At 62.9% G+C, this 11,328-nt stretch overlaps 2 protein-coding genes across 4 annotated transcripts; one reads left to right on the top strand and one right to left on the bottom strand.

Moving 5' to 3' along the window:
* Positions 1-433: 433 nt before the first annotated feature.
* On the bottom strand, positions 434-3,365 carry HAPLN2 (hyaluronan and proteoglycan link protein 2). 3 transcript variants are annotated; one of them, XM_074852909.1, is made up of 7 exons: positions 3,036-3,365; positions 2,514-2,627; positions 1,923-2,273; positions 1,595-1,711; positions 1,300-1,485; positions 858-1,158; positions 434-538 (listed from the first exon to the last, which is right to left on the bottom strand). In XM_074852909.1, the coding sequence occupies exons 2-6, from the start codon at positions 2,599-2,601 to the stop codon at positions 875-877; spliced, it is 1,026 nt and encodes a 341-aa protein (XP_074709010.1). In that variant the 5' UTR covers positions 2,602-2,627; positions 3,036-3,365; the 3' UTR covers positions 434-538; positions 858-874. The 3 variants fall into 3 exon arrangements, with proteins under 3 accessions (XP_074709010.1, XP_074709009.1, XP_074709008.1); XM_074852908.1 differs by having other exon boundaries at positions 434-1,158; positions 3,006-3,365; XM_074852907.1 differs by having other exon boundaries at positions 434-1,158.
* RHBG (Rh family B glycoprotein) lies at positions 2,969-10,473 on the top strand. The gene is given in 15 exon segments (XM_074852877.1): positions 2,969-3,135; positions 3,894-4,039; positions 4,448-4,554; positions 5,431-5,482; positions 5,485-5,579; positions 5,581-5,797; positions 7,140-7,326; positions 7,750-7,900; positions 8,041-8,188; positions 8,480-8,646; positions 8,851-8,988; positions 9,160-9,293; positions 9,476-9,597; positions 9,971-10,044; positions 10,257-10,473. Coding segments are annotated over 15 exon segments (1,971 nt in total). The 3' UTR covers positions 10,323-10,473.
* Positions 10,474-11,328: the final 855 nt, after the last annotated feature.

The following is an 11,328-nucleotide window of genomic DNA, read 5'->3' as shown; positions in this document are numbered from 1 at the left end:
GTAGAACCGGGGAGCCCCTGGCACAGCCTGGACACAGCGACGTCCCCAGGGACCACCGAAACAGGGAGGCCCAGCCCAAAGTGTCCCCGGCCTTGAGGACCACGCAGGGCTCGGGCTGGGATGCGGCTCCCGGCAAACACGCGGGAGGTGGGGGGGGATCGCCGGTGCCAGGGGACGCTGGCATCTCCCCACGTTGTTTTTCCCCCTGTGCCGTGCCAGCTCTGGTGCTTTTTATAGCTCACCCTGGCTGTGTCGAACAACAAAACTCAGAAACCCCCGGTGTGTGGTGCCAGGAACACCGATAACTCCCTGGGACAGGGCAGCCGGGGGGGCCCCGTGCTGCGTGAGACGGGAAGTCCTTGTCAAATTCCCCTCGTCGAGAGGCCAAACGGTCCCGGGGGGGCAGAGGCCAAGTGAGAGCGTGACTTTGCCGTGCAGCTTTACTGTCGCTTTATTAATTGAGAAGGCGAAACTCCATTAGTCACGCTCGTTAATGCCCGGCCCTCCAGCTCGTCTGCACCAGGCAGAGTCCTCGTGGCTGCGGGGAGAGAGGATGGGGCGAGGGATGCGCTGGGGTTGGGGAAGGGGGAGCCTGTGCTGCCTACTGGGGGGGCTGGATTAGAGCCCCTTCATGGCCCAGCAATGGGTCTGGCTTCTCCAGCAAGGCCTGAACAGCCAACAAGCCCCAAAGCTCTGTCAGAGGATGCCTCAAACACCCAAACCCAGCTCTATTGCTTCGTCAGAGGATGCACAAACCACACGAAATCAGCAGGAGACCCCCCCCATACCCTGCCTCAAGATCTCCACCCGGGTGACAAGGGCTGGCGCCCCCCTGCCGTCCCCTCCGCTCAGCCCACCTCTCTTCCCAGCGTTCCTACTTCCCCACGAAGCAGTAGGTGCCATAGGTCCGTAGTTCCTTGCTGGGAAAACCAAAACTGCGGACGCCGGGGTCTGGCAGCCCCCCGCAGCGCTCGCGGGGGGTGGTGATGGGGTACCGCACGCTGCCGTCCGCCAGCCACCCCCCGTCACAACGATCCAGCTGGGAAAACTTCCAGGCGGAGTAGAGCTGCCCCACTTTGGCGATGGCAGCCCCGTGGTTGTGACACGCTTGCCCGGCCTCCTTGAAGTTCAAGTGGCCCCGGATGAAGTAGACCCGGCCTGGGGATGAATAGGGACGTGGCGGGTGAGCAGCCACCACGAGTGGCCTCCTTGGGGACAACGGCAGCCCTGACGTAAAGCTGGGTGGGTGTTGGGGTTCGGCGGTGGCACCCTGAGAGGGACAGGGGAGCCTGGCACTACCTTGAAGAGAAGAGGTGAAGCAGAAAGCGTCGAATCGGTCCTTCTGCTTGTCCCTGGCCCCGTAGGTCCGAACGCCCGGGAGGAGGAGGCGGCCACCGCACGGCTCCCGCGAGTTGATGATGGGGTAGTGGACAGTCCCGTCGAGGATCCAGCCGGCGTTGCACCAGTCCAGACCCTCCGTCCAAGCTGTGGGGGCAAGACACGGCTCAGCACCGGCACTTCCCTCCTCCCTGCTCCCCCTGCCCAGCGAGGTGCGTTTTGGGGCAGATAAGGGGTTCATTTTGGGACATTTCACCTTTGTAGAGCTGCTGGTAGGTGGCGAGGCGGGAGTCCTGCTGCTCGCAGGCTCGCTTGGCTTCGTGGTAGTTGAATTTGTAGCGCCCGTTGCTGGGCTGGTAGGGGAAGACAACGCCTGGGGGGACAGGGACAGGGACGGAGCATGAAGGAGATGGTCTCCCCAAGGAGGCTTTGGCTTATCATCCCCAGAGATGAAGATAAAGCTGGGGCATGGGGTGTTGCAACAGGGGACATGAGGGGTAGAAGCACCCAGCTGTGGACCTCCAGTCCAGTCCAGGACCGCTCTCCGCTCTCCCCCACATCCCCGGGAGGGAGCCCAGCCCCACCTTCGAGGTGCAGCACGAGTGAGACACTCTCGTCCTCCAGCCCGTTGACGAGCTGACAGCGGTAGCGTCCCTCGTCCTCCAGAGCCACATCGGTGATGGTGAGCGAGGCGTCGTAGCGGTGGCTGTGCCGCAGGCGCACCCGCGGGCTCAGCGGCCCGTAGTTCTTGTGGTACAGCCCGTTGGTGATGATGATGATGCTCTCCCGGTAGTTGGCTGGCTCCACTTTGCTCCACTTCACCCGGTAGTTGCGGGGCAGGGCCCGCAGGACACAGGGCAGGGTGGCCGTGGCACCCCGCTGCGTGTGCACCGTGGCATGGAGGGGTTCCAGCAGGTACTGCAGGCGGGGGGGGGCTGCGGCAAACCCCCCCGGCAGCCTCAGTGCCGGCTCACCACGGAGCATTGCTGCAGCCCCACCATCCTTCAACACCCCTCAACCCTCCTGGGCATCTCCAGCCTGGTTTCCATCACCCATCCTGGCTCCCTTCCCCCCTCTCCTGCAACCCCTGGGAGGTACAGCTCAGCCCCTGCCCTGACTGGACCCCCCCGCCCCAGCATCATCTCCTGCCTCCCCCCCTGGGCCCTGCTCCCTACCCGGGCTCCCTGTCGGCCGCTGCAAGATGCTTGACGCCGGGGATGCCGCCAAGAGCCACAAAGAGCCGAGCAGGAGAAGCTGGTGCATCCTCAGAGCTGGGGGCAGGACGGTGCCTGGGGGGGGGAAGCATGGGTGTCAGGGATGTGCAGGGGGACGCACCCCGGCTTTGGTGGGGACCGGAGGACGTGGTGCTTGCTGCTGGGGATGCCATGGGGCTGCTGGGTGGCCCTGTGCTGTTGGGGGCTCACCAATGTTTACTCTGCAAAGGGACAGGAAATCACCAGGAGACCCCCCCCATACCCTGCCTCAAGCTCTCCGCCCGGGTGACAAGGGCCCGCGTCCCCCCGCCATCCCCTCCGCTCAGCCCACCTCTCCTCCCAGTGTTCCTACTTCCCCACGAAGCAGTAGGTGCCGTCGGTCAGGATCCCCTCTCAGGACACGGAGCCAAAAGAACATGCCAACCCTCCTCGCCGGCACCCCAAACCTCTTACCGTCCCCGGCCGTGTCCTTGGGGGACCCACCGTTCCCATCCAACGCCTCCCACGCGCGTCCTGCCCCGGCGCCCGCCGCGTCCCGTCTCCGTCACAGCCGCCCCATCGCGAGGCCGAGGGCTCTGGAAACGTCAGACCTGTGTTACGGTGCTGCCGGGAAGAGGGGACACGGGGACGCGGGGTGGCGGCGAGCGGGTCCTCCTGGCCAGCCCCTGCCCTGTCACCGTCCTGGGGTGGGCAGTGTCCCCGCAGCCCCGCGTCCCCGCGGTCCCTTCATGCCCGCTCCCATGGTGCGCGGGAGCGGCGAGCGCCAGCCGTGTCCTCGCTCCCTGCCCTGTCGCCGTCTCTTCCCGCTTTCTTCTCTTTTTTTTTTTCCCCCCCAACACCTCCCCGAGGAACGCATGGGGAGGAGGAAGCACAATTTCCCATTGTGAGCGTCTTTCTCTTTATTGTTCTGCTCGGCAAAACACAGTGCGCCCGGCTAACAAACACCCCTTTATTTGCAGGCCACAGCGTCGGGGAATTCAGGGAAAATGCCAGCCCAGGGCTCCAGCAGCCCCTTGGGCCGGCAAAACCTCCCCTCGGCCTCGGCCCCCAGCGCCGGGATGGTGCTCGCTGCTCCCACAGACATCAGGGCAATGGTTAATTTTACGCCCCCCCCATCAAGTGTTTGATGGGGGGATGCTGCTCCCATCCTTTGGGGCTCCTGAGGGTTGTGAAAGGGGGGTCCCCTGCTGCTCTTGCATCCCCCTGGATTTATCCTGCCCTGCAAAAAGGCATCGGAGAGGCTTCCCCGTGGTCACCTCGGGGCCGGGACGCGGCCGGGAGCAAAGCACGGCCGCACAATGGGGCTGTGTTCTGGGCTCTCTTATCTTCTCCCTCCCCCAGGGTCCATCTCCAAGGGTGGAGGAAGCTCTTCGCAAAGGAAACACAAGACAAGCAACGTCTGTCCCCGGCACCAAAGGACACAGTGATCCTGGCTTTGCCGTGGCACGCACGGCACCGAAAACAAACCTCCCCGGGGCAGGGGGGGGGTAAGTGGCACCAGGGCGTGCGCTGGCTCCCTGGCCCCTCGCCCCCAGCCCACTCCCCGTGGCTCCTGGCCCCTGTTCCAATCTGGTTGCTTATACGGAGGGGTTAACGCAATAACCTGCCCTCAGTTTGATGGCACCAGGCTGGACTGGAAGCCTCCGAGGCTCTCCCAGCTCTAACTGGTCAGCACTTTGGCTCACTGTAATGAGCAAAAGGTGGCCAGAGCTTTGCTCCCCCCACGCAGGGAAAGGCTAAACCACAGCAGCACTGCATGCTCCTCTCCCGCACCCCCCCACGGTTATTCTGCGGGTCCGTGGCTGTTCAGAGAGCACCCGTGAGCTCCCCCCATCACACTTCCCATGCCCACGGCTGCAAAAGAAGATCCTGATTCCACCCCCCCACCCCACCAGCAGCACCCAGCCCTGGGCAGCGGCTCAGGGCTTCTTGGCTGGAGGATGCTGTTTCCCAGTTCCGTGGTACCATGAAGGAGCTGAGTCATTTGTTGCATTTTTCCCAAGTGAGGGCAATAGCTACGCCCCTCGGCTCTCACAAAACCACAGCCTGAAGCCCAACACTCGCTGGGGCCTCCAAAAGTGACTCATTCCCCTTCCCCAGCCTGTTGGCGTCAGGGCATGACCCCGGCCCGATGCTGCCGCTCTGAGCTCATGCCTTGGCCCGGCGCTGTGGAAGGGAGTTACCCGAGTCACTTCCCAAACACACGCTGTTTCACTTCTCGGCTCCTTTTCTCTTCCTCTCCCTTTTTGGAATTTGTACCCACTCTCGGTGCGTTACAAACACCTCTGCAGAAGCCGGAGCAGCCAAAGAAAAGCAAAGGAAACCCCCGTGTTCCAGCTCCCCCCCACCTCTCCTGGCGCCGGTTGCCAACAGCTCCTCACCCTTGTTTTTCAAGCCTCAGCTTCTCCTCCTCCCCATGCAGCCCCTCAGGTAACCTCTTCACCACCACCACCCCTCTCCAAACCAGCATTTTTCCTACTGACCAGGGAGTTTAAACCCGGTTTTGCTGAACTTGCTGCAGCCCAGCACCTCCGCAGCAGGTCAGTGCTTGCTGCACCCCCCACCTCCCCCCATCTCCTCTGTCTGACTCGATCCCCAAACCATCACATTTCTCCTGTGCTGAAACTCCAGAAAAGCCGAAACCTCAGATGTCCCCCAGCTCTCCCAGCACCCCAAATCCCACCCAATCCCCCAAACCATCACATTTCTCCCGTGCTGAACCTCCAGAAAAGCTGAAACCTTGTGTGTCCCCCACTCTCCCGCCACCCCAAATCCCACCCTGACCCTCTCGCGCACAGCCGCGACAGACGCTGACACTAAAAGCCCCGCGTGCTTCCCCGGCACAGTGGCCTGAGCCACCTGATGTGACAAAACCAAGAGCCGGGGCGACAAGGCCAGGGTTTCCGTGTTGGCAGCACCGTCCCGCTCCCGGCCCGTGGGAAGGACCGAGGCGAGGGCAGGACCTGGCAGCCGCCCTGGCAGGCGGAGTTTGCAGCCCCAGCGCGTCTCTCCTCGTGTCTTCCCGGTTTCAGGGGGTTTTTGCCTGCCCCAACCGCCCCGCGACATGCCTGAGCACACAGCTGCCTCGAGGCTGCGGCTCTCCGGGCTGTGCTTCCTCCTCCAAATCCTCACCATCCTCCTCTTTGCTGTCTTTGTCCGGTACAGCCCAGAGAGCAGCCTCGGCCTCTGCTCCCAGCAGCTGAACTGCAGCTGGAGAAACCAGGACTCGGGTTTTCAGCATCCCCGTGAGTACCCGAACCCCGGGTGGGTGCAGGGAGCGGCTCTACCTGGTCCCCAGGTGCTGCCAAAGGGGTGGCACGGGATGTCACCGTGCTCGGTCCAGGCAGACCTGTCACACCGTCCTGCTCCAGATTGGACTCCAGAGTAAAAGATCAAGCTGCGGGGTTGGGGTACCGGTGCACCCCACCGAGGAGGGGCTGGAGGGTGGAAAGCAGACACGCTGCAAGGATTTCCCATGTGCTTGGACAAAGCCAGGCCCTAAACAGGGATATTTGGGTCTAGAACATGGATTTTGGCAGCTGGAGCGCAGAGGGGATCACTTGGTGCTGGGATTGGCCTCCCATCCTCGGGGGGGAGCACGGCAGCCGCTCCTGGCACATTGGGGTCTGCAAAACTTCCCACTGACCCGCTGCAGCGCCAAGGGATTCACTCCGAGCCCTTTTCACGGTGGATTCGGCTCCCTCGGTGCTGCCAGAGCGTCCGACGTGGGGCTGAGGGGCTGCCCCACCGGGAGCATCCTCCTGCGTGTCAGGCATCGCTGTGAAACTCAGCCTGGGCTGGGGGATGAGGGACTGACCCCGGCTTTTCTGAGACAAGGGCGATTGGAAAGGAGCCTCCGGAGCGCCGTGGCCGAGGGAGGGGAGCTGAGCAGGCAGCAGGCAGGTTCTCCCGGTTTCACCTGCCCACGTAACCCCACCCAGCGCAGGCAGTGACTCAGGGGAAGGACAGGCAGCGCTCTCGGCACAGCCCAGGGGTGCAAAGGGCATTTAGCTCAAGCAAGAATCAGGTCCCCTCTCCTCTGGTTTGCCACCAATTGGTACCAAACTGGTCCCATTTTGTCCACCCTTCTGGTCCTCTTGTCCCGTGAAGCGGGACGGGATGTTTTCAGGGGAAGCAGAGACGTCCTGGGGGTGGCTGATGTCTCAGACCCACCTTCGCGCTGGTGTAATGGGTGCGGACGGCTCTTGGCCACCCCAAGAGGTTTCTGGGCTGCGGGGTGAACCTCATGCACCTACCGAGGTATCGGCACAGGGCAGTTGCGAATGGGGGGGCCGAGAGTCACTGCGAAGGGTGGTGGGGGCCACGTCAGGCAGGGACGGCTTCACCTGTCACAAGCACAAGCACCAACCACTCCTGCTTTCCGCTGGAGATCTCCAAGGCCAGACCCACCACGGTTCCAGAGACACGGAGGTGGGAGAAAGGCTGATTTATATCGCTAAAACCTTCAGCTCCCTGAAACCTGTTAGAGCAGGGGGTGTCTGAGCCCCTCGGGGGGACCAGCAGGCAGGAGGGTGGCTGCCTGCTCTCGACACCTCCAGAGCCGTCCTTCTGCCTCTCCTCTGCCAGGTTTCCGGGATGTCCATCTCCAATCTCTCCTTGGCTTCGGGCTTTTGGTGGCCTTCCTCGGCCGCTATGGGCCGGGCAGCGTGGCCATCAGCATCCTCGTCGTGGCCTTCGCCATCCAGTGGGCCGTACTGATCCAGGGGTTTTTATACTTCTTCCTGAATGGCAAAATTTACGTGGGAGCTCAGAGGTAAGGCAGGAGGGAGCTGCTGCTGCCTGGCTGCCGTCGTCCCAGGTCCAGCCCTGGCACACTGGCTCCCTCCTCTGTAAAACTCACAGCTCTGCTTTGGAGGAGGATTGTGAGGACAAGTAGGAGCAGGCTTCTGGGTTATTTGAGTTCCACACTAGGCAGGGCCATGTAAGTACCGCCAACATTACAGCCAGGCATTTAGGGGGGCACGCTGGCCCCCGCCTGCCTCAAGCCCTGCCGTCCCCTCGTCACCAACACCTCAAGGCTTGGGCTGCCCTGCTCAGCTTGCAGGAGCGCTGGGATGCAGGGGCTGGGCTGTAGGCTCAGCTCTTGTCCCCCCCCCAAGCCCTGCGCTCCCCAGCTCCCACGCTCGCCCCCCCGGCAGCGCCGGGTCCAGCCCCACACCTTCCCTCTCCTTCCCAGCATGGTCAGCGCCGACTTCTGTGCCGCAGCCATTCTGATCGCCACCGGCGCCGTTGTGGGAAGGGTAAACCCCGTCCAGATGCTGCTGCTGACCCTGCTGGGAGTCACCCTCTTCACCCTCAACGAATACATCCTGCTCAGTCTCATGGGGGTGAGTCACGGATTGGGGGGGAGGGCCCACCAGAAAGGGGGTGACCGTGGGTTTAGGCTCCACGTGTCAAGACCTGCCTTGTCTGTAGAGACAAATCCCGTATCCCCTCTTCCTGCACAGTGGTTTTCTGCACTCCCCAGGCAAGGGACAGCGGGGGCTCCTTGACTGTCCACACCTTTGGCGCTTATTTTGGCTTGATGGTTTCACGGATCTTGCACAAGCCTCATATGGAGAAGAGGAAGGAGCAGCAGGACACGGGGCACCAGCCAGATTTCTTTGCTGTGGTTGGTAAGGAGCTTGAATCCTACAACACTGGAGTCATAGACGTGGTGGTGGAAGGACCATCGCTGACACTAGGACAGTGTGGCTGAGGCTTTGATCAGCAGAGTCCTACAAACCATCCACCTCCCTGGGGACCTGTCCTGGGGCTGCACCACCCTCTCCAGGAAAAAGCTTTTCCTCATGTCCAACCTGAACCACTGGTGTGGCCACTTACGTCTCTTGGCACTAGCAAGAAGTTTCTTTCCCGTGAGGGATAAACCCCCAACATCAAAACCCGCCTGTTCCCCTTTCCGGCAGGAACCATCTTCCTGTGGATCTTCTGGCCCAGCTTCACCTCAGCCACCACCGCCCGCGACACCGCCGAGCCCTGGGCAGTGCTCAACACCTACTTCTCGCTGGCGGCGAGCACCTTGGCCACCTTTGTCCTTTGGCCTGTCCTCCACGCGGAGGGCACGCTGCGGACGGTAGGTCCTCTCCTGGGACAAACCCAAGTCTCATGCACCGCCCACGTCCCCTCCTACAGCAATGATGAGCATTGAATACACCCCATTAGGCTTTTTTAAGTTTGTTAAGACCCAGTTTGATCCCTGAGGAAGCCCAAATCCCCCCAGCCCCATGTTGATGTCCTCCACGGAGCCAATTTCCCTGACCATGTCCTGCTCCATCAGGTTCAGCTCCAGGATGCCACCTTGGCCAGCGTGGCTGTGATGGGTATGGCCGGGGAGATGCTGGTCACCCCCTTTGGTGCCCTCATCGCGGGATTTCTGGGCGGCCTGATCCCCCCACTTGGCTTCAGATTTCTCACAGTGAGTCGCCTCGGGACAGCTGAGGACACCGCTCAGGGGACCACCCCGCTTTGGGGGAGGCCACATTGCCAACCCGCAGCTCCCAAACCTGCCAACACCGAGCTGCGGCGCAGCTTCCTTGGGCAAAGATCCCCTGTCTGAACCCCGGCTCTTCCTTAACGCTCTCCCCAGCCCATCCTACGCTCCAGGCTGAAAATCCAAGACTCTTGTGGGGTTCAGAACGTCCACGGGCTGCCGGGGATCCTGGGCTCCTTGCTGGGGACGCTGCTGGCGGCACTGGCCACCGCAGATGCTTACGGTGGCAGGTGAGACGGGCCAGAATCAGGGGTACCAGTGCGCCATGCGCCAAACCGGGGCCACCACGACCCCTGAAATCGGGGATGCACCCTTGTTCCAGCACCCCCTTATAGCACGTCACCCAGAGCCACGAGCGGAGCTCCCCGTTTCCCTGCCTGGGGGAACAAGCTCCCCAAAAACCCGTCCCTAGGCTGGAGCTCGTGTTCCCGCTGGTGGCCCAGGGCAGCCGGACAGCCCCGGACCAGGCGCTCTGCCAGCTCAGCGCCCTGCCCGTCACCCTGCTGCTCGCCGCGCTCGGGGGCTGCCTCACAGGTGAATTTTGCCGCCGGTGGGAGGGTAACAAGGAGCAGGAGAATTGATGGATTTGGGGGGAAAAACCAGGAGCAAGCCCAAAGCGGACCCTCGCCATCAGCCGCGGCGGGCAGATTCCAGCGGTGCTCGGCGCTGCACAAACCCCCCCTGGCGCCGGGGTCGGGGCTGCCCCCAGGGCCGCGGTTGGGGTGGGGGCTGCCCCCGGGGCTGGAGCAGCCCCCGGGGCGGGGGTCGGGGCTGCCCCCCGGGGCCGGAGCTCCGGTAGCCCACCGGCTAGCTGCCGCTAGATGTCAGGGGAAGCCCGGCGAGAGGAGCCGGGCTGGGCCGGCCGCCCCGCTCTCAGACGCCCTCGCCCGGTTTTCGGCATCCTCAGGAGCCGTCCTGAAAATGAAGGGGCTGAGGTCTCCCCCGGACACGCGGGACCTGGAAAACACCGTCCTCTGGGAGGTAAAGCTGGGGGTTTGCTGGTAAAAATAAAAAGGGTTTAGGGGGCTCAGGCAGCAGCGGGGGTTGGATGCTTCCCCGGCTGCCGATACCCTCCCTCCTCCTGCAGCGGGTGGGACACAGCTTCACCGAACCCCCCAGGCCCCCCATCCAGTCCTGATTTGCCCCGAGAAGGGCCCATTTCTGCCCCTCTCCGTGTCTCTGCGTTGGCGCAGGTGGCCGAGGATGGATGTAACCACAGGGCGAGCGGAAAGGAGCCGGCCACCAGCACCTTGGTCTGATATCCCGACCCCCCCCCGAGTGAGGTCCTGCACCTCAACTCTCCGCCAGCATCACCAGTGCCAGGCAGCTTCTGGCAGCCTGAATCTCCCAGCACCCTGCTCAGGTGACAGCCAGGCTTGGCCCCATGTGGGAGCCAGCTCCTGGGCCCAAAGGTTTTGGGGGCAGTTGGGTGCTCCCGGGCCTTTGCAGGGTAAGGAGGTGCTGCAGCGATACGGGTGCTCGCTGTGGGAGTGACCTGGCTTGCTCCAGGGACACCTCAGGGTGTCCAGACTTGGCTCAGCCACTTCCCCTCTCTGCTCTGTGCCTCAGTTTCCCCATCTACCACTCTCCAAAGAGAGGAAGGCAACAAGGGGGGCTGTGTCAGGGACGGGGCGTACCAGGCTCCACAGAGAGCAGCAGAGACTTTCTACAGGCACTTTTGCACACAATTAAAACACGTTGATCTTTTGTAGCTTCAGGATTTGCTGGTGAATTCCCACAGCGCCTGCCCAGCTCTCCTGGCTGAGCTCCCTTCAGGTTTCTTTCCAGGAGGGAAGTGAAGCCCTCAGGACCCCCCTTCACCCCAACAGTTGATGTCCATGGGGTGGGTTTCATTCCTGTTGTGTCCCCTCCGCCCTGAGACAGATACCACCCCAGAGCCTTGGCCACCAGAGTGTGCCAGCACCCAAGGGTAGGGCCAGGGTGACACTGGGGTCCCCAGCACAGGGGTGTCCCCCTCACCTTCCCCTTATCACTCATTGCCTTGCACTGGGGACTGGGGCCAAGAAAAAGCCCCCTCCTCGAAACAGGTAAGTGCCCCCCAGCACTCAGCCCCGTTGGGAGAGGGATGCTCCCCTGGTCATTGCAGCCCCCAGGTCCCCCCCCCTTCTCCTTTGTCTGCCCCACGTGTGGGCAGCAACCCCCAAAACTCCTTCCCGGGAGCAGGTTGGAGCACCAAGGGGGGGATCCTACAGCACCCGGAGCGGGGGCACAGCCCCAAAGGGCTCCCGGAGGGGCGATGGTGGC

Source organism: Strix uralensis, chromosome 32 (genome assembly GCF_047716275.1).
Source record: "Strix uralensis isolate ZFMK-TIS-50842 chromosome 32, bStrUra1, whole genome shotgun sequence".
Taxonomy (NCBI): Eukaryota; Metazoa; Chordata; class Aves; order Strigiformes; family Strigidae; genus Strix; species Strix uralensis.
The sequence above is the reverse complement of the archived record's forward strand: the minus strand, read 5'-3'. Positions and strand labels throughout refer to the sequence as shown.